The sequence below is a fragment of the Centruroides vittatus genome, unplaced genomic scaffold (assembly GCF_030686945.1).
Source record: "Centruroides vittatus isolate TY-2023 unplaced genomic scaffold, ASM3068694v2 contig_900, whole genome shotgun sequence".
In the NCBI taxonomy this organism is placed as follows: Eukaryota; Metazoa; Arthropoda; class Arachnida; order Scorpiones; family Buthidae; genus Centruroides; species Centruroides vittatus.
In genome coordinates, this window is record NW_027122591.1 from 1,150,905 (window position 1) to 1,171,625 (window position 20,721).

The 20,721-nt window shown below is 31.4% G+C and overlaps 1 protein-coding gene across 1 annotated transcript; it reads right to left on the minus strand.

Annotated features, from left to right (window-relative positions):
• Nucleotides 1-3,352: 3,352 nt before the first annotated feature.
• On the minus strand, nucleotides 3,353-15,316 carry LOC136984047 (UDP-glucose 4-epimerase-like). Its single transcript, XM_067280969.1, has 10 exons — nucleotides 15,239-15,316; nucleotides 14,490-14,617; nucleotides 14,304-14,419; nucleotides 14,122-14,235; nucleotides 13,862-14,038; nucleotides 6,931-7,111; nucleotides 5,669-5,754; nucleotides 5,524-5,601; nucleotides 3,927-4,041; nucleotides 3,353-3,566 (listed from the first exon to the last, which is right to left on the minus strand). The coding sequence occupies exons 2-10, from the start codon at nucleotides 14,614-14,616 to the stop codon at nucleotides 3,490-3,492; spliced, it is 1,071 nt and encodes a 356-aa protein (XP_067137070.1). The 5' UTR covers nucleotide 14,617; nucleotides 15,239-15,316; the 3' UTR covers nucleotides 3,353-3,489.
• Nucleotides 15,317-20,721: the final 5,405 nt, after the last annotated feature.

Sequence of the window (20,721 nt, forward strand, 5' to 3'; positions counted from 1 at the left end):
ATAGTAGAGAAACATTTTTTCATGTACAGTACAGTGAGTACTTTGTACTTCAAATGTTTCAAAGTTCAAATGCTAAATTCATGAGAACTTCAATCCAGAGTTGTAATGATGCTTTTGTGTTCAAACTGTGAACAGAGTGAAAAAATGCACTCACCTCACAAATGCCATTTATTGTGTGCTCAAGTCATTTCTTACTCTCACTGTGAAAGTATCTGTTGTATTATGTTCATGTCTTTTCAGCACATGTTTTACTTTATTTTTGGTATTTAATTATATATGTAACCCCTTCCTATTAACCATTGCAAGTAAGAAAAGTATGGAAACAACAAAGTGTAAGAGGAGGGCATAGTATTGACGATTGACAAGGTGAACATGCCTGTGAGGCATGAAAGTGGTACACGTGTGTCAGTTTTTTTTCACCATGTTTAAGATGCAAAGTTGACAGTGTGTGACTTGTACATGCAATTTTTATTTTGTTATATAATAATTACATATTTTATTCATTATGTAATTTTCGTATTTTAATTTATTATGTAAGACAATTGTATTGTTTCCACTTTAAATTATGTATATTTGCTGTTTAAATTTATCACCCAAATTTATCTGTTCCCAGACCCCTGTTTGGGGTCTGGGAACAGATGAACTCACTTTCCATTATTTCTGATGGAAAAAATTTTTATTTGGACTTTGAACAAATCAGTTTAATGGCCTCCTGAAACAAATTAAATTTGAAGTATGAGACACTACTGTACATCACTCCATGATTTCTGCTGACTTTTCATTAGCTTAAATTTAGTCTGTAAATAATCAGGATTTTGAATGCATTTAGCTAAAAAAACAGGCTATAGTTTGTCATATAAAGCAGCAATGTTCCTAAACAATTTTTCTTAAATTATCAAGAAAATATAAACCATTGGGAAACATTAAGGATCTTTCAGAAAGTAGAAAATTATATAAATAATACACAGGAAGATTGTAATTATTTTAATCATTTTAATCATATTTTTCTAAGAATATGCATTTTAAACCAAGAGAAATAAATAAAGAATAGAAAAATGTGTGGAAACTATCATTTCTGTTTAAATAGCAAGACACTGATTAATAGGAAAGGCATCTAAAAAATTCAAAGGGAAGCCAATTATGATTCAGAAGGATTCATGAAAGTTGATGGATTTTTAATTACAAAATTTTTTTGTTAAATTCCAATTTAATTAGAATTTTACAGTTTATGATTTGATGAAATAATGTGTAAAGGTATAGACAAATACTCCACATACAGAAAAAAACCTTCACATATATAAACGAACATCTATATTAATATAGATTTTAAAAGTTTATGAAATTTTTATTTTTAATATTTCACATGTGCTTGTTTAAGGTTATGCTGATGGTAATACTTTCTACCTTAAAGCACATACTTTGAGAAATTGTTTTATTGAAAGAATATTCAATAAAGTCATCTCCAAATGATTCAGACTTAAATTTGATTGAAAATGTATGAAACATTAACATGTCATTAAAAATATCCTAAGTACGAACATTCCAGAAGAAACCAACAAATTTTGTAAATTTGAGAATGGCAACTTTATCAAATTAAAAAATAAATAAATAAATTCAGAGAGTTATGTAAAACACTCTGCAAGGAAATATATATAGTACATAATGTTAATTTGGACTATTATGGATTTCTAAATAAGTTATAAATTATAAGTCTTACTTTAAAATGAACTTTATGTATTAAACTTAACTAAAATGGTACAATTGTATTTTATAATTAAAAATAATCAAACATTTATTATGAGTTTAGAAATATAATAGTTGTTTGTAATGTTGTATGTATTGCAGATTTTTGACCAGGGTTTGTATATTGAAACAACTGTAACTGTTAATATAGATAGATGTAGAACATTTCTTTTTGTAATTAAAAGTATTCAATTTTTAAAAATTTTTAATAATAGATTAGATATTTCATTTGATATATCTTTTATAATTGAAACCAATTTTACAGTTATTATTCTGAAGTAAATATATGTAATATTGAAATATATATAATGCTATTTTTAAATGAACTAAATCAAAATTATAAGACCACATTTTAGTATTTTAGTTATGGATGCTTCAATCATTGAAAATGTTAATTAGAACAGTGCCTTACATAAAGTTGGCATTTTGTAACAGAAATTCTGTGATATATATAAAATAGTGATAAGGCAGCATGATATAAAAAAATGCAATTTACAGAATGTATTTTTTGTATACACAGCTATATCTAAATAAAAATAACTTTCAAACAAATTGTTGTTTTCACAAATGTTACTTTATAGAAAAAATTTCATGGCATAGCATTGAAATTTTAGAACATTCAGTAAAGGAACGGTCTGCAAATGATTTAATTATCATTTTAAATTAAAACTCAAAATTAATTTGAATACAATTACGTAAATTGGCTGAGAAATCTATAAAAGTATATACCTTTACTTTATGAATTTTATTAAATTATTATCCAGATAAGTTATTTAATGTTCAAATTATTTTCCAAAAATATTTGATATAAATATTAATACATTAAATTTTTCCATTACTTGTTTCAAAATATGTTTAAATTTCTGTTTTATGTATAGAATAATTCAAAATATAAATAGTATAATTCTTATTTCAACTACTTGTATGATTATTTAAATATAGTAGTGTTTATTGGTTACTGTATGATTATAATTAAATTATTCCTATTCAGTACTTCTGGAGAGATTTAGCAGTCCAAATGCAGCCAAGCCTGTTATGCCGACATTTTAGGGGATATTTAGGACATTTGATTGAATATAGCAACAAAAGTATCCATGCATACCTATCAGAAAATGTTATAGTATTCACCATATTTTCCATAAAAATCCATTTTATGGAAAGTATGCTAAATTTTGTGAAATTTTAATGCAATCCTTAATTTATGATTAAACTTCAAAGATACTGAAAAATTATCACATGCATGGAGATTTCTATTAAAGAAGAATGAATTATTATAGTAATAACATCATTATTATTATTACTAAGGCTTTCTCATGACATCACTACCATCATTAATCATTAATGCATTAACTTTTTATTCATAAATTCCTTTCTGTTGAATAGTGTGTAAATTATATTATTGACTATTAATAAAAATTTTTATTTTTCAGTTTCAACTAAAAGATGTAATTGATTTATTATGCATTATTATTATTAAATCTGAAATGTTTTTCTGAATTTTCCAAAAAACTTGTATAAATTTTTAATAGACAAAAAATGATTTTTAAAATATTTTATCTTCTTTACTTGCTTTAACAATTTATTTAAAAATTACATTAACTCAAAATAATGCCCTCAAGAACCTTTATTCAATTTTATCTTGTTTACGTCTCATGGATATAAATTTAGTGAGAGTTTTATTAGCCGTATTATTATTTAAAATTGTTTTAAAATGTTAACTGTAGTGATTTTACAATTGATCTTTAGCTATTTTTGTATATTATCATCATCAATTGTTCTATATCCATTTGGGTTCATCTTTTGCCATCTCCAGAAATCTTCACCTATTATAAATAAAACTCTTAATTTATTGTTTATCTATAAAGCCCACTGCAAATGAGTCAATGTGATTGCTTCAATGTGTAGACAAACTGGTCTTTATGTCAAGTGACTGTTTGATTACTGCTAATGATTGCCACAGATTGATGATCAACTGTGCATGAGCATTGTTAATAACCAAATGAAAATATCCAGTAAGTTGAATATGCTCTTAATAGAACAGACTGCCTACCTTTCTTGAAACCTTGAGTCCATTGTTCAATTGCAGGCAAATTAGCTTCAATTTGAAAGGAGACCAGTTTGCTTTGATGTTGACTCATTTGTACCAGGCTTAATGCTTAAGATTGTTGGAAAAATCAACTTACACATCTTATCCAGTCCATATTTGGCTTTCCATTCAAGTTCTTTTTCAGCTAGACTACAGTTTCCCCAAATTTCTGAAACATCGCCTAATCGCCTGTCATTGATCTTATAGGGTATCTGAAATTACAAGTAAAAAAACTTTTTTATAAATTGCTTCTTGTCTAATTTTTTGTTAACTGTAGTAAATTCTAGTTTCCAAAAGGGATATTGTGTAGACTATTATGGTTTGGGCTGGAATTTCAGTGAAGGAAACAACAAAGCAAAATTTCGTGGAACCTGGGACAAAATTATCATCAAAATACTACATAAAGAAAATCCTTCATCATTTCTTCCAGTCAGATGCCAAGAGACTGTTTCTGGATGGCAACTTTGTATTTTATCGGGATTCTGTGCTTTCACATATAGCAAAGGCTACAATTCCATTCTATAGGAAAATAAAATTGCATTTATCAAACCCTCACAATTGTTGGCAAACAGTCCTGATACTGCTCACTGTGATTATTTCTTTTGGGTTACTTGAAACAAAGAGTAAAGACATAAAATGTGCACACATTAAGTGGATTAAAATGTGTCATTCGGGAATAAATTATAAAAGTCCTCTAAGAGAGGATAGATTGGGCTCTAAAGGCTTCGCCACATAGTGAGGAGTATGTATTATGCAAAAGGTAAATATTGAGAAACACAATTAGATAAAAGTGTTCACTTTTATTTTTTTGTAGACCAGTAGTTGACAACATGATGCCAGATATGCCAGATGATGCCGAATTTCAAGATATTTAATATTGTTTTAAATTGTATACAAATGTTACTTTAAAATGGATTTTTACAATGTACAGTTTAAAAATTGAAGCAAATAAATTAAAAGTGTAATTACTTCATATTCAGTTTTGATTTCATTCATTAAATACAGGAAAGTAATGTTGCTGTGTGTAAACAAAACAAAAAAATATTGCATAATCAAGGTAAGACTATAATTTTAAATGTTTACAATTATTTTTAGTCCTCAACATTAACTTTACAGCAATGAAAAGAGCAATGAGTTTATACCTTACTAGGATAACAATTTATGTATCATGTATCTGAACTGTCAAAGTTCTCTGAAACAAGTCATTATAAATATAATTACCTGAGATTTAACAGCTCTCAAGATGCAAATTCAAATAGGAGTGTAATTAATAAGAAATGATTAGAAAGTAAATTATAGTGTAGATTCAATGTATAAAAAATGAATAGGAGATAATAGTAGATGTATCTTTGGTGGTGTTGAAAAAAATTGCAGTGCTGTAATATGTCTATTGCACATGTTGTCTAATGATACTCTTAGTGATTTTACACAAAGGAAAACAGTTTGATGAGTTTGCAATTGCAATTTAAAGTTGGCATATCATACCACTTTCAAATTGGTTTTAAACACACAACCCATGCATTAATTTCTATAGATTAACTTATGCATATTAATAGAGTATGAGAAAGGAAAAAGGATATTGAAATAGATCAGTTTTAAAATAAAATAGTAGTTATGAAGAAATAAAAACTAAGACAAAGCCTAAGCTGAATAAAGACAGTAATAATAATGTAAATATATTTAAATTTACTGACCTTTTTACCACAGGCTTTCTCAAAAGCTTTCACTAACTGAAGTACAGTAAATCCTCTACCTGTTCCTAAATTATATACCTGAAATTTTTTCTTTGTTTATTAAATAAAAAACGTTTGAAAACGTTAAAAAAAATGTATCATTTACTTTATATCTTGGATTTTCTGTTAGTTTCTTTATTGCTGCAACATGCCCTGATGCTAAATCCATTACATGAATGTAATCTCTTACACCTGTAAAGTATTTAGTTTTATACATATATTATTATTTTTATTATAATATAAATGCTTTAATTTATTGTTGAAGTATCCACTTATTAACAATGATCTGTAATCTATACAATGCTTCAATTCTGTATTGTCAATATCAATCTATATCAATATCAACAGTCAAAATTTTCTATGAATTATCGCATCCATAGGCGGTGTAATCACCAACCAATCAACAACTTTATTTTACTCATATGCATTTAGGAAATTTTTCTCCTCAGTGGATATAAAAGTAATAAGGACTATGTGTAACAAAATATTGTTTACAAAGGAATACGGATGAAAATGGTTTTAGTATGAAAGTATCAATAGTTACACTTCCAATTTCAATGTCCCAACTGTTTATCAGAAAATTGTTTGTGCCATTTTTTATTTGTATGGAAGAAACTTGCCAAGACAAGAAATATTGTAAGTTCTGAAATGCATCTAGGTAAAATAAAGTTGACCAATTGCTTGTTGATTATGGCATCTATGGATGTAATAATTCATAGAAAATTAGGGTATTTTGACCATTTATATATTAATATTGTTATGAACAATGAATTTGATTCTTTAGCCTTATCTAGTTTGGATCTTTTTTTTTCCCCCAATATAATATATCTTTATTAAATTTTACTGAATAAATTTTTGTCTGCAAAACTAGAAATTATAATTATTTAAGAAAATTATTAGCATTATATGTGATACACTCTTTGATATGGAAACAGTTGAAAATATTGGACTATCTCCCCTACATTGACATCTGAAGATGTAAAAATTTATATTGAATCAAAGAATGATATATTTCATTAAATCTAACTTAATGACATTCTTACTTATTTAATAAGTGCCTTCAACAGAAAATTGACTTGTTGATAGTATACTGTTATGAATGCAATGATTTTGTCTCTTTGAGATTAGATATAAGTTAGAAAGAAGAGATCTTATATTAGGAGTATCAGTAACAGAAAATATAACTTGATTTTCATTATTAAAATTTTGAAAAGTATATAGGATTGACAATTACATAGTCTTGCAGTTTATTCATAACAGTTCATTTGCCTACTTAATTTTGAATGATTTGTAGTAGTACTTTACTCTCAAAAAATTTAAGAAATAACTCATAAAAATAAACTTCAATAACTTTTAATAAATAATCACCTGTTCCATCTGGTGTGTCATAATCGCCACCAAAAATAACCAATTCATTCTGTTTGCCAGCTGCTACTTCCCCAATATATGGCATGAGATTAGTAAAGGCTCTTGTAGGATCTTCTCCAATTAATCCCGAGGAATGAGCACCCACTGGATTGAAATATCTTAAAGAAATGATATTCCATTTCTGAAAATATATCAAAATCGATAAAATGTCAGTTTATTCAAATCATTTTCATAAAATTAACAGTTACAGATAAACAGAATTCTATTTCTACTTTCTAAAATGTTAGTTTTGTTAAAATATATAATAAATAACTGATTTAACTGAATTTTTGCTCAGTTAATTTTGAGTAAATTTTGTTTCCTATTACTGGCAAATACAGGGGGGTGCAAAAGTAGGTGTTATGGAGGGGGAAAAACATACAGGGAGAAAATAGGAAGAAAAACATTTATTTTTATGTACAAATTAAATTACAAATAAGGAATACGAACTAATAAAAGATGATAAAAATAATAATAATGAACACCAAACATCTGTGTTTCTCAGATTCTCAACTGTATACCTACTTTTGCGCACCCCCTGTACCCTGTATATTGGAACAGATCTTTCATATTTGTTCCCATTTTGCACAAAAAGTGTAATTCAGTCCCACATCAGGCATGAAAATAAAATTTGTATATTTACGTTTAGTATTTAATATCCTGTTATCCATTCGTATAATAATGTAGTAAACTTTCTAAAAATTCACTTTTTGGTTTTATCATATAAAGGACTTGACTCTGATTACCTATTCTACGCTCGTATTAAAGTTTTACATTCAATTCTGTTCATTAAATTTCAAGAGAAAATTTTGATAATGCTGTTCAAAGATTAAATGAAACTTTGAAAAAAGTCTTTTACTACTGTAGATTAAGAAAATAAATGTATATCGCAGTATATACAACGTGATTAATAAAGGTCTTAGGAAGTTATTCGGTTATCTTGCAATACTTCAGTAATTTAGCGCAAGAGATGATAAAATCGGGCAATTTTATTATTTCTCAGAGACGAAATTATGAAGCAAACAAATTGGAATAATCTCAAATCATGATTTTTAACAGTTTGAAAAATAAATTTTATTCTAATAATAATAATGTATCTACACTGATATTGATGTAATTAAATGAAATGTTTTAATAGCGAGCAAGGGCGTCGCCAGAGGGGGGGCACAGGGGCAGTTGCCCCTCCCTAGACATGCGAAAAAAATTATTTAAATGCTAAGTCATTTATTGCCCGATTTATAATTCCCGCGCGAAAAACCCAAGAAGATTATGTTTTAATTAAAATAATCTTCTTAAGCTTCTTAAAATTTATGAATCGTTTTTATTTTACCTACATACAATTCATATCCTCTATCAATTTATATCATCTTGCCCCCCCTGGCCCATTGGCTGGCGACGCCCTTGATAGCGAGGTTGAGGCCGAATTTTAAACGCGTAAACGCAGTGGTGATATTCAGCGGGTTCGCACAGGTTCGGCCGAACCCGTTGTTAAAATTTTCAGTTTTCCGAACCTTGTTAAACACACGGAACATTTCTCGGTAGTTTTGTTTTTTTTTAAAAAATATATTAAAATATACGTATTATACTCTGTAATACTACTAAACTAGAGCCTTACACCCCGTTCGCACCGAGCATTTCAATCTAGATTGTGAGCGAGGTCGGGGACTATGTCTTGGTGCGATCTCTCTCGACCGAAACGAGGTTTAATCGCGATCGATTCAAGAGAGTTCTTGAAACTAGATCCAGTCATAAGAGAGATCCCACGATCTCACGCGCGCGAGATAATACAAGATGGCTGTGGAACACGTCTCGGGCTATGGACAGCGAAATAAAAAGGATATTGTATTTCGAGAGATGATGACATCTGTCTGTTATCAGCAGTGCCATTCGGGATGAAAAATTTCTCTGCCTAATAAAAAAAAAAGGTCGACAGCACTAATATATCAGGTAACCAAAAAAGTTCTGTCGTTTTTTGTTGAAAGAAAACAAACATAAAAATGTATAGGAAATAACACAATTTATTCATGAAACTAACCACCCTCACATTCTATAACCTTTTCCCAACGGGAAACAAGCTTATAAATTCCATTTTTATAAAAGTCACGATCTTTAGAGTTGAAAAACTTCTCTAACTCCATTTCCATAGCCTCTCTATTTCTGAACTGTCGATTTCGCAGATGATTATCTAGGCTTAAAAATAAGTGATAGTCAGAAGGGCTAATGTCAGGGGAATAAGGAGGATGCAAAATAAGTTTCCATCCAAGGGTCTGAATTGTGTCAGAGGTCACATGTGCGACATGAGGCCTACAGCATTATCGTGTAGGAAAAGAATGCCTTTACGGTTCACTAAAGCTGGCTGTTTTTTCAAAAGTGATTGGTGAGCTCGACAGAGTTGGTCACTGTAGACGTTAGCACTAATAGTCTGGTCAGATGGTATAAGTTCATAGTGAACAATTCCATTTGCAGTCCACCATACGCACAATATTGGCAGGTGTCAATTGATGAGGTATCCATTTGCTGAGCTTGTAAACTTTCCCGAAACTATGCAAATGTAAACGGACAGTTTCATCATTTACGGCAGGGGTCCCCAACCTTTTTGTACCTAAGAGCACATTCTAGTATACCGGCTGGACGACGGGCACCATTTATTTTTTCAAGGTGAATTTATATTTGGACATAGTTAACAGCGCCGGATTAAGCCTCTAGCGGGCCCTAGACAAAATTTAAATTGGGGCCCCATTTAAATAAGTTGCTTCTAAACAAATCTTATATAATGTGACATTAGCATGAGTGACACCCGGTGCGGATATCGTGGTGTCACCCAGGAATATTTCTAGATGGTGCGCGAGAGATATCGTGGCGGAGATTACTTCTGACACACGGATGGCTGTTGCCTTTTTTTTTTTTTTTTTTTTTTTTTTAGTTAACGACTGCTGAAATTTCTAGGTCACTCCAAGTTACGGGCCCTACACGTTTCCCTACTTTGATTTTATGGTATTCAGAACGGACCGATTTACTTCATTTCAGGTATAGGAAACTGAATTGGTGCAGATTTGGCGGAGGGGAAAAAGAGATCGGTCGCATTTCGCTTTGTGCTTTCATCTGTGTTGGACGCCATTTCTACTTTTGAATGGTTAATCATTCAAAGTGAAAAAACTTTTACATAGCATTTTATCGAAAACCGAAATATTTTTATTTTTATCGTGGTCGCACAGTGGCGGGCACACGTAAAACGATTGGCGGGCGCCATGGTGCCCGCGGGCATACGGTTGGGACCACTGATTTACGGAGAACCTTCGTGCTAACATCTGACAAGTTTGAGCAAAATCTTCTTCGATTGCAGCCTGTAATTCATCATCGTTAATGACATATGGCCGCCCTTCTCGTGGCGCATCTTTAAGCGACTCATCGCTGGAAGAAAATTTTCTAAACCACCTTTGGGTGGTGCGAGTGCTGACAGAACCTTGTCCGAAAGCCTGGCATATTTTTTTGAGCCGTTTGCACAGCATTTGTTCCAAGTTTAAACTCATACAACATACAAGCACGAATTGTAGAGTTTGGAGTACTCATCTTCCGGTCAATTTTTATAATATTAAGAGATAACCTTTCCGCTTCTCTTTATATAAGATGAGTCAGCATTAAATCTTGATTAACATATTGCTGGAATTTTAGTGCCATCTATTGTGTATTGCGTGTAACATTCTTTAAACTTTGTAGTTTCACAAAAAACGACAGAACTTTTTGGTTACCTGATACTATTGTTACTGTCTTCGCCCAGGGCTCGTTACGTTCCAAATACGCCACTGATTATTAGGTATATCGCAAGAAAAGGTTCTAGCCAAAACTTCCATTTTGTTTGTCGGTAATTGTCAGGGAAAAATTTTCTGCTAGCGAACCCTTTGTTAACTATTTCGAATATCACCACTGCGTAAACGTGTACGTCGGACGTTCAGCGCCGCTTTCCTGTAAGTCTAGAAGTTTGACAATGACGTTTGGAATGTCAGTGAAATCATGCTCGACATTCCCAACGCCATTGTCAAACTTCTAGGCCTACAGGAAAGCGGCGCCGAACGTCCGACGTACACGTTTTCGCGTTTAAAAAAACTTCAGCCTCAACCGCGCTATTAAGATAATTTGGAATCACTTTTCTTAATTTCTGATCTTAATATGTTTCTTCTGTAATGAAATTATTCAATTTGAAAGCAACTGATTTATCAAGTTAAATTTTTTTTCTCTAGTTCCCGATCCTAATTTTTTTAACTCTAATTTTTAATGGGCATATCATTAAATATGTTCATTCTGTAAATGCTATTGGTATTATTTTTGATGAGAAGCTTACTTTCCGTTGATTCTCTAATTAGATTAAAAACTAGCAATTGGAAAAAGTATATTCTGGCTTCATTCCCATTCCATTTCCTCAGTTTTAAGAGCTCTGTTCTTTTGCCAACTTGTAGCAAGTAATAATCAAAATTTCCAATCAGATGTTGATTATTACTTGCTAGTTTGGGCTACCGCTGCGCCAATTCTTAGTTTTTTCGGAAGTCAATGAAGCCTATCTTTGAACAAACCATGTCACTTACCAAACAATATTCTTGTGAAACTGCCAGACCAAGACTCGGATATCTTGACTTGTTCCATAATATTTTGATCGATTTTATTTTATAATTATTTTAATGGATCTTTTACTTTTGTTTTTTCCCCCTTTAGCATGCCAATAAGATTTACTAGGAATAATTTATGCATTGCTGTATCTAACTCTTATCTTAGTTCCTCTAGGCCAGCGATGGTGAACCTGTGACCGCGGGTTATGCAGTATGTATTTGAAATTATCATATGTGTATATTTATATATATGATAATTTCAAAACTTCGCATATGTAGCGTGAAAGCCTATTGTGAAAAGTCAATTTAAAAAGTTTTCCATTGTTGCTTTAAGTGTTCGTTGTTATTCCGCGAGATTAACGCCATGCCGCTGTATAGAACTATCTTCATTTAGACTTCAACCAGTGTAAAATAATATATCACATGAGCTTTATTATATATTTCTTTTTATTCTTTTATTAGGTGTATGGGCCAACTATCTTTCTGATTTTAACTGGAATTTTTGTTATTTGGGAGAGAAGTTACCTCCTGCCTAATGGCGTTACTTATGTGTGTATAAAAACCCTGATAATATTTAATAAATAAATTATTTGCACGTCTATTAATTACATTTTCAAGTTTTATTATAAAAGATGACTCTTTAGAGCAATGAATTTAATTATAAACGTTAATTGCAGAATGTACTAGACATACATACATTCCAAAATGAGCTTGTCTCTTGTTGAATGTCTCTCGCTCATGATCATTCCTTTATATCTTTAATCTAAGGCTCACACCGATTGACATTAAAATCGGCGAGAGATGCTCCCTTGAGAATAATGAAAATAGTCCGGAAGTCAGCTATACAATCCCTACTTCCTGTTGACATTAATTAAACTTAATACTTCGGCACATTTTACAAATAAAAATTCTATTTTGACATGATAAAGGCCATATTAATCGAGAATTCTAAAATTTTTGTCTTCCATCCTTAAGATGACATATTTATGATCTAATGATTAATGCCATTAATAATTTCATTAAGGTTAATATTTATCATAAAGTTGACCTAGATTAACATCTGTATTATATTGTGGTGAAGGTTAATGTTAATGATAGCCTCTGTGTGCTAAACAATCATATACAGTACATTATATAGATATTAAAAGTTGTTTACATTTTGAAAATCCTCTTGCATTTTATACCATAAAATTATGTTAAGCTCAAACTATAAAATCCAAAAAAATTGGTTATAATGGAAATTATAAAATATTTTCCTGTGTAAAACTTTCTTAATGCTTACAGGGCAAAACTCTTAGTGCTCTGGGGCACTAGGAAGGCCCGTTTTTTAAATAAAGCCCATCATGGGTTCAGCTAGGTCCACAATGGGGCGACCGGGTGATGGGGGATGAAGCCCGGCGTATCCGGATGGACTACCCCGAAAAATTCCTGGACTTTTTTGATCCGTCCGGATTCGATCCCGGGTCCCCAGGCGGTAGGGTGCCACCCTAACCTCTCTGCCATCCGGCCATTGACCGGAGAGTTTAACGTATCCACGAATGACTGCCATGAAAAAATTCCTGGAAGTTGCTCGCCAGAGCGGTAGGTTGATGCCTTAATCATCTCACCCATCCGTTAAAAGAACTTAATAATATTTTTGTTAATATATTCATGAATATATAATTATATGAGTAAATATATATATATAAAATTTCTTAAAGTTCTTATGGGATGCACAATTATCGAATCTAATTTCATTTCTACATTCTCAAGCGTTTTCGAAGTGGATTATATGCAAAGAGGAATTTCTTTACGTATTTGTGAACTTAGGTAGTTCAATCTAATTTAAATTGGTTCATATAAAAATGACGTGATCAAAATCACGAATGCTAATATGTTACTGATTTACGGATCTATAAAATAGTGTATGGTGCAACTCATTAGTTAAACAGTAGCGCTTAATAGTACAGAACCTATCGGGTACTGTACAAGACATATAATTAATTAATAGCTGCCTTAAAAGTGTAGAGCTAATTATTATTCCAATTGGTCCAAAAACTTCAATCAAAAGCGACATTTCGGAATATATCGAAGTTATTACGGACGATTTTATTTGCCTCAATTTTGAATGTTATTTTTATTTGAGGTCGAGTATTTATTCATAATCATAATCAAAATCAAATATTTAATTATTAAATAAATTCATTTATCTGCTAGCATCTTTAATAATCTTTTGGTAATCTACCAGAAATTTAACATCTTTCGACATTTTCTAGCGGATAAAATATTTCAAAAGTACTGCTAAAAATTACCTTTTCAGCCTTGCACATGTCTTCTAATATTTGTTCGATAGTATATTTTGTCCTTCCGTAGACATTAATAACATTTCCCGTGGGATGAGCTTCGTCGATTGGAAGATATTGAGGTTTACCATAAACTACGCAAGAACTACTAAAAACCATATTGTAAACGCCATTTTCGCACATGACCTAGAAAAACGTTATGTCACTCATTAAGTATTCACCAATAAAGTAAATGTATATAAATTGTAATAGACAATCCGGATACGTACTTCTAACAGGTTAATAGTACTGACGACATTATTTTTGTAATAAAAGAGTGGTTTCGCCATCGATTCTCCTACAGCTTTCATTGCAGCAAAATGGACAACATAATCAACCTTGTGCTAAATTAAGCATTGAATAGTTTAAAAACATTATTAGAACCATCCAAACTGTTTATATTCAATTATACCTTGCGAAATATCCTCCCGAGTGCATCTTTATCCAAGAGATCACAGTGATAAAACGTTACTTTCTTGCCAGTTATCTCTTCTGCCCTCTTCAGACTTGGCGCTTCCCCACTTTTACCTAAAAGAAAAATTACCTGAAACTTTCAAAAAATTAACTTCTACTTAATTACTTTATCTTCGATTCTTACCAGAAACCGCATTAACAAAATTATCGACGACCACGACATGATAATTGGCCAGCAAAAGTTCTGTGACAGTGTGACTTCCAATAAAACCTGCACCTCCGGTCACAAACACAGTCTTCTTGCAATCCATCCTTACATATATTTAAAAAAAAAAAAAAAAATGCCATTATTTAAATTCCAAGAATATTAACTTGTCTGAAAAAACAATTAAAAAAATTAATAGCTGATACTTCCATCTACTGTCACAATAAGTATTTTTCTCTGGCAGAAAACAAACTTGTACTGCAACAACTCTTGGTCTATTGACCTCACTGGAAGCAGAATTATTTATAATTTGTTTTTTTCCCCCTCTCGTTTTTCGAATTTCACATTGCACAGTTTATTTTGTTGACAAGTTTTTACTTGGAAAGTGTGACAATTGCGAGCGTATAAAAGTTATGTTGTCAGTGGGAGAGACAAACAGTCAAGGTATGAAAATAAAGTTCAAGGACAGACCATTTCGTAGTATACATGTCACTTCTTGTTATGACTATGTCATCATTTTCGTAGTGTTTTTTTTTTCTTTTTTAAATAATCTTTCTTATTTTATATATTTAATCATAATTTTTAAAAATATTTTTAAATAAAAAAAAAAAAACAGTTTTATAAAGGAAAATGTGTATATATACATATCGTAATTATAAATTATATATAGGTAACCTATATGTTCACTTATAAAAGAGTTTAGTGAATATAGTCGAAAAGAGACTTACCCGTGCGTATCGTCCGAATACCTGGGAGCGAGTGTTGACAACACTGATTGAATGCCTTAGTATAATTTTGACTCGCTAGATGGCGTCGAGGAAAAATTATTCCCTTTCACTATCGTTGACCTCGGACAATACTGAAAAACTTATCTAATCAATTTTTGTTTTTTATAATTGTACTTGTTTAAGAATCTGAATGTGGATTTTATGCTTACGTTTTTGTCACTTTTAGTATATATTTTTTAAAACTTTGATTTGTATTTTTTTAACGAACATTTTGATTCGCGTACGGAACCGTCCGTTAATTACGTGTAAAGTTTTTGAACTAATTTTGCTTCCTCCCTCCCTGTAATTTGCAATGATGTACTTTCGTCAAACTCCTTTAATTACATGTTTATAGATTGAAGAAATGACTTTAAAAAGTTCTGAAAATATTTTCTAACTGACAGTTTATAAGCAGTCACTCAGCATAATCGACAATCTTAATTTATAAAGTAAGATTGTTGACTATTTATTTATTTACACGACTAATGAGTAGGCTTATAAGAAGAAATTCGCGACAAATACCACTAAAAAGATAATATACCCAATGCCTTTCCATCGCGTGCAATGATGTACTTTTTGTGACACCCTCCCGAACACGTATTTAATGGAAGGCTCCTATTATGACGTAAAAATTATTTTCGGTGATAGACTTTTATATAAAAATTTAAGATAGTCAAGTACAATTCCTTATAAATCAAAGCGAGTAAACCCGAAAACAATCAAACTTGAATCCTTTTTAGGACAGATATTTCTGCCGTTTCTGACCTCTAAATAGTGTTTAAGGGTCAAATCTGATTTACAAACACATTAACAATGTACACGAAACATAAAATTGATATTAAAGTCATCATTTGACAGTTATAAAAAATAAATATAATGTACTTTTAAATGTGAAATTTATAAACTGCCGTATGAATTTTGTGTATTTACATATAAAGTAAAATATTATTTACTCTATAAAAATGGTTTTTATCAACAGAACAAAGAAAAGTATGAAAATTTACTATTGATATTTAACTTTTAGAGGATTCTTCCTAATATGAACACATTATAAGTAACATAATTCATATAATAACATTTAAAAACTATATTTTTCTCCTATAACTGAAAGAGTAATTTTCCAATAAATAAGTCTTACGTAAGACAGTATTGTTTACTGTTTAAGAAAAAAATAATTGAAAAGTTGTTTATATTCTTCAGAAACTTATATAAGTCTATTTTAGCAAAATTCATAACGTGATATAAGTTTAAAGGAACATTTTGCTCTGTAATTCCGTTTTTTAATGATAATCATGAAACGGAAAATCAACATTTTAATGCGAATTGATTCTCAGAAGACATAATTATAATTAGTTTTTCGGAGAATCACGAAAGGAAAAATCTACTTTTCTGCTTCATGGTTTGCAATGTATACATTAAGACATTTAAAAATGTATATTAAAAGATATCTTTCTCTTGTTATACAGTATATGAAAGTATTTTCGATGCACATAATATATCATAGATTGTTTAATAATTTAAACAAATTTAAATATTGGGTTCAATTGCTTTTATAATCATTTCGTTTATCTTTGTGTGTGTGTTAAATATATTAGATTTATAATAAATATCATAAAAATCACAAAACTATCTTTACAAATAAATAAATCAAACCACTGTTTGTTTTAGGAAATTAGCAGTTCCAGCAGTTCTTTTATTAAACAAAACACGAGTTTTCAGTCATTCATCTGACTTTTCTAAACTTACAGTAGAACCATCTATTTAGAATGATGTAGGACAGAATTCTCGTATTGGAACCTTATGTAAAAGTATATTATTTGAACATTGGTAGAGATTTCAAGAGTACCCATTTAAAGAAGTTACTAGAACATCGTGCGACTTTGTCGTATCGCGATAGAACTGAAGAGGAGCCGAAAGGAAAGAAGCGATCCCTGCACCTGTTAGGCACAGAAGAGGCGATTCTTGTACAGTAGGCTATCTGACGGACGCGGACAGGTAAACTTTTCACTTTCCGCCACAAAAGAAGCTATCCTCGTACCTGCAGGCCACGAGAGATACGATCCCTTGCATTGGCCAAGTACAGAGAGACGATCCTAGAACAAAGCAATCGATGGCGATCGCTTTGTTCTTATATTTTATTCATTTTTCGCGCATATTTTCCGTTAGGCGCGCGTAGTACTGTTTTTATTTTTGACCCCTAGGCCTAAATTGTGTTAGGTGCCCTCGTCGCATCAGAGAGCATGGACATTGTCACCTTTGTACATCGAAAACGAAGTCATGGACTCCTATTTTACTTTCCTGGTGGCTCTGTTAAAGATAACAGAGGGCAAGTACTGTGATCGATCAAAAAATGATCCCCCTCAAGATTTTTACATTTTTGGACTTAGAGAACCTTAAAACGTGCAAAAACATTGTTTTTTTTCTTTTTTTACGTATGGATGTTAATGTCTGTGTGTGTTTGTCTATGGCACGATTTTGTTAACCCTCTTTGACGCTTAATAACTCTTGTGCTTTCGAAAATTTCTGAAATTTTGCAGGAAGGTTATTTATTAGGGGGATTGATGCTATTAAATTTTGGTGGTTTAATATCAAGGAGATAGGGAAATAAAGGGTGGTCGTGTGGCCTATCTCGAGTAAGGTCGGACTTAATGACGATTTTACTCGTCATTAGCATTAAATATTTTTTTTTATAAAACCCATCCCTACTCTCGAAATAAAGCTTTATGTCATTTTATAATAATGAAAAATGTAAACAGTTTTTTAAAGGAAATATCGTAACAGACAGCGCCATCAGAATTTTAGATGGTCCGTGGAAAGTTAAGCTATTCGTTGCTGGATTTTTTTACATTTAAATGGACCCACATTACATTTTTGGATTCCTTGTTTCAACTAATGGAAAATGGCAAAGTTTTATCAAAATCGATCCATTAAATTATGTACTAAGAAAAGAAACTTATCTTTCGTCAGATTTTATTTTAAAATAATATAATATTACAATTTTTGAAGTATTTTTTAATGTAATAAGCGGCTTTAAATGAAATGACATAGGCGCCTGAGGATGTATGAAATTTTCTACTTATTTTCGATCGAAGAATTAAAAATATCGCAATTCTTTCGTGTTCGTGCGTTGTATTTTCCATTTTTGACCGCGTCATAATTGGAAGAAAAGTAATCCTCGACTGTTGTTATCGCAGAGTTTCTTGTGTTAAAAAAGGTAAGTGGATCAGACCCATTTAGATTTCAACTAAGTTTATTAGAGATGAAAATCAAATATGGATGTTCATTATTAATAAATGTAAATAATAAAAATTATATTAATAAAAAATTTTTGTTGTAAACCATAATTATTATAATAATTTTGTCAGACTCTATACACATTCTAATACCAATACCTTGAACTGTAAGCTAATAAAAGAATTGCGATTGCACCAACGAGATAGAATAACGTAGAGTGCCAGTAGTAGTGATTACAGCACCAATTTTTGAAGCTGATTGAAGCGAAGGAAGCCATGAGTTTCAAGGGGTTGAAACTTTATGAATCATTTTTATTTTACCTACATACAATTCATATCCTCTATCAATTTATATCATCTTGCCCCCCCTGGCCCATTGGCTAGCGACGCCCTTGGCTGACGTGTAGATAAATACAGTGTAACCCGTTCTGGTTCTCATAAATAGAGATAGGCTTTTTCCATTATTTCTTATGGTACAATTTTTGTAATTCGTCCTGGCATAATCCAATTACCCTATCCATGTTCCCTTCAAATACTACAATATTCACATACAAATCGGTTATTCTAAATGAAATAAAATAAAATAAATGAAAGTATTGATTAGGTTATCACCAATTTAAAAAGACAAAATGACGGGAGCAAATACAACATGAAAAAAATTCGTAAGTTAGCAGACATTTCTTTATTTAATGTCAATAATAATAATAAAATTAATTTTAAGACAATAACTAAGTAGAATAAAGTAAAATAGAATGTTTTGTTTAATTAATTAAATTATAATTACCAATAGAAGGATTTGTAATGTAGAAATAAAGTTTTACTAAACTTCACAACCTCATTTGAATGAATGGAACTACTACTAACGAACGAATGCACAGTGTGAATGAAAGACAAAAAAAAAAAAAAAAGATACCTACGAGTTATCGAATAGGAATACCTGGCATAGCCTTACACTTCTCAGGGTCCCAGCAGTGGCGTAGCGTGGGTCGGGGCCGCCCGGGGCGGAAGAAAATTTCGCCGCCCCCTTATTTAGGTATCTCAATTTAAAAGACTAAAATATACAGTAATTCTAAAGAACTTTTCAGCAAGAACAATCATCATTATTGTGTATTGTACAGGTTCAAATTTTTACAAGATATTATTATTATTTATTGTGAAATTTTGCCGCCCCCTAAAAGTGCCGCCCGGGGCGGGCCGCCCCTGCCGCCCCCACTACGCTACGCCACTGGGTTCCAGCAAAAGCCATTAGACTGGTATCTTGAAGCTCTAGTATCTCTAACTTCAAGAACCAGTCCAATGGAGGTTGGCCCATCGGGAAATCAGGATTTTCCTGGTTGGCCGTTCTCTAAGTGGCCATTCCGTATCTTAATATACATTATATTTCACGCGAGAAAATAAATTAATAAACAAGATATAAGCGCTATCTAATTTTTTTTTTTGTTTTGCTTTACTCCTTCCGCCCTGTGAGCCTTAAGAGAACATTTTTCTCAAGCTTAGCATGGGTTTCAATCAGGCTCAAAATGGGGCGAGTGGAGATGAGAGACAAAAACCCGATACATTCAAAAAGACCATCCATTCCGAAAAATTCCCAGGGTTTTTCGACCCGTTCGGATTCGATGGATGGCAGCCTACCGTCTGAAAGGTAATTTGATCCAGGGTTCTCATTGCAGTAGGCTGGGGACTTGGGATCGAATCCGGACGGGTAGAAAAATTCCCAGGAATTTTTCGGGGGTGATCTTTCCAGATATGTCGGGCCCTATCCCTCATCACCCGACCGCTCCATTGTGAACCTGGCTGAACCCTCAATGGGTTTGCTAAAAGAGGCTCTCTTAGTGCCCACAGGACGCTAAAAAAGGAGCCTGTGTGATCATTCTGATCAGACCAAGGATAAACATTATTAAGTAATAAAATCCGTTGATACAAATAAATATTTCTATCTTTATTTTCCTGATAACAAAAATTGCGGGTTTTGAAGCTTGATCTGGAGGGATTTTATGAAAATGAGTTGGCAACAACAAAAGATCTCTGCGTTATTCAAGGTTAAAAAGTTTAAAAAAACGCTTATGATACTTTAGTATAATTTTGTATTATATAATGAAAAATATTATGCCTTATGACTATCAGAAATTTTTAAAAATAAATTTATATTTTTATTTTTTAGCCTAGTTAATTATATTAATTTTAAATATGAATTATTTTCAGATTCAATAA

Coding starts and splice junctions, on each gene's coding strand:
- LOC136984047 (XM_067280969.1), bottom strand. CDS start 14,616: ATGGATTGCAAGAAGACTGTGTTTGTGACCGGAGGTGCAGGTTTTATT. Junction 7,112..13,861: donor ACATGTGCAAGGCTGAAAAG/GTAATTTTTAGC, acceptor ATATATTTTCAG/AAATGGAATATCATTTCTTT. Junction 5,602..5,668: donor CAGAAAATCCAAGATATAAA/GTAAATGATACA, acceptor AAAAAATTTCAG/GTATATAATTTAGGAACAGG.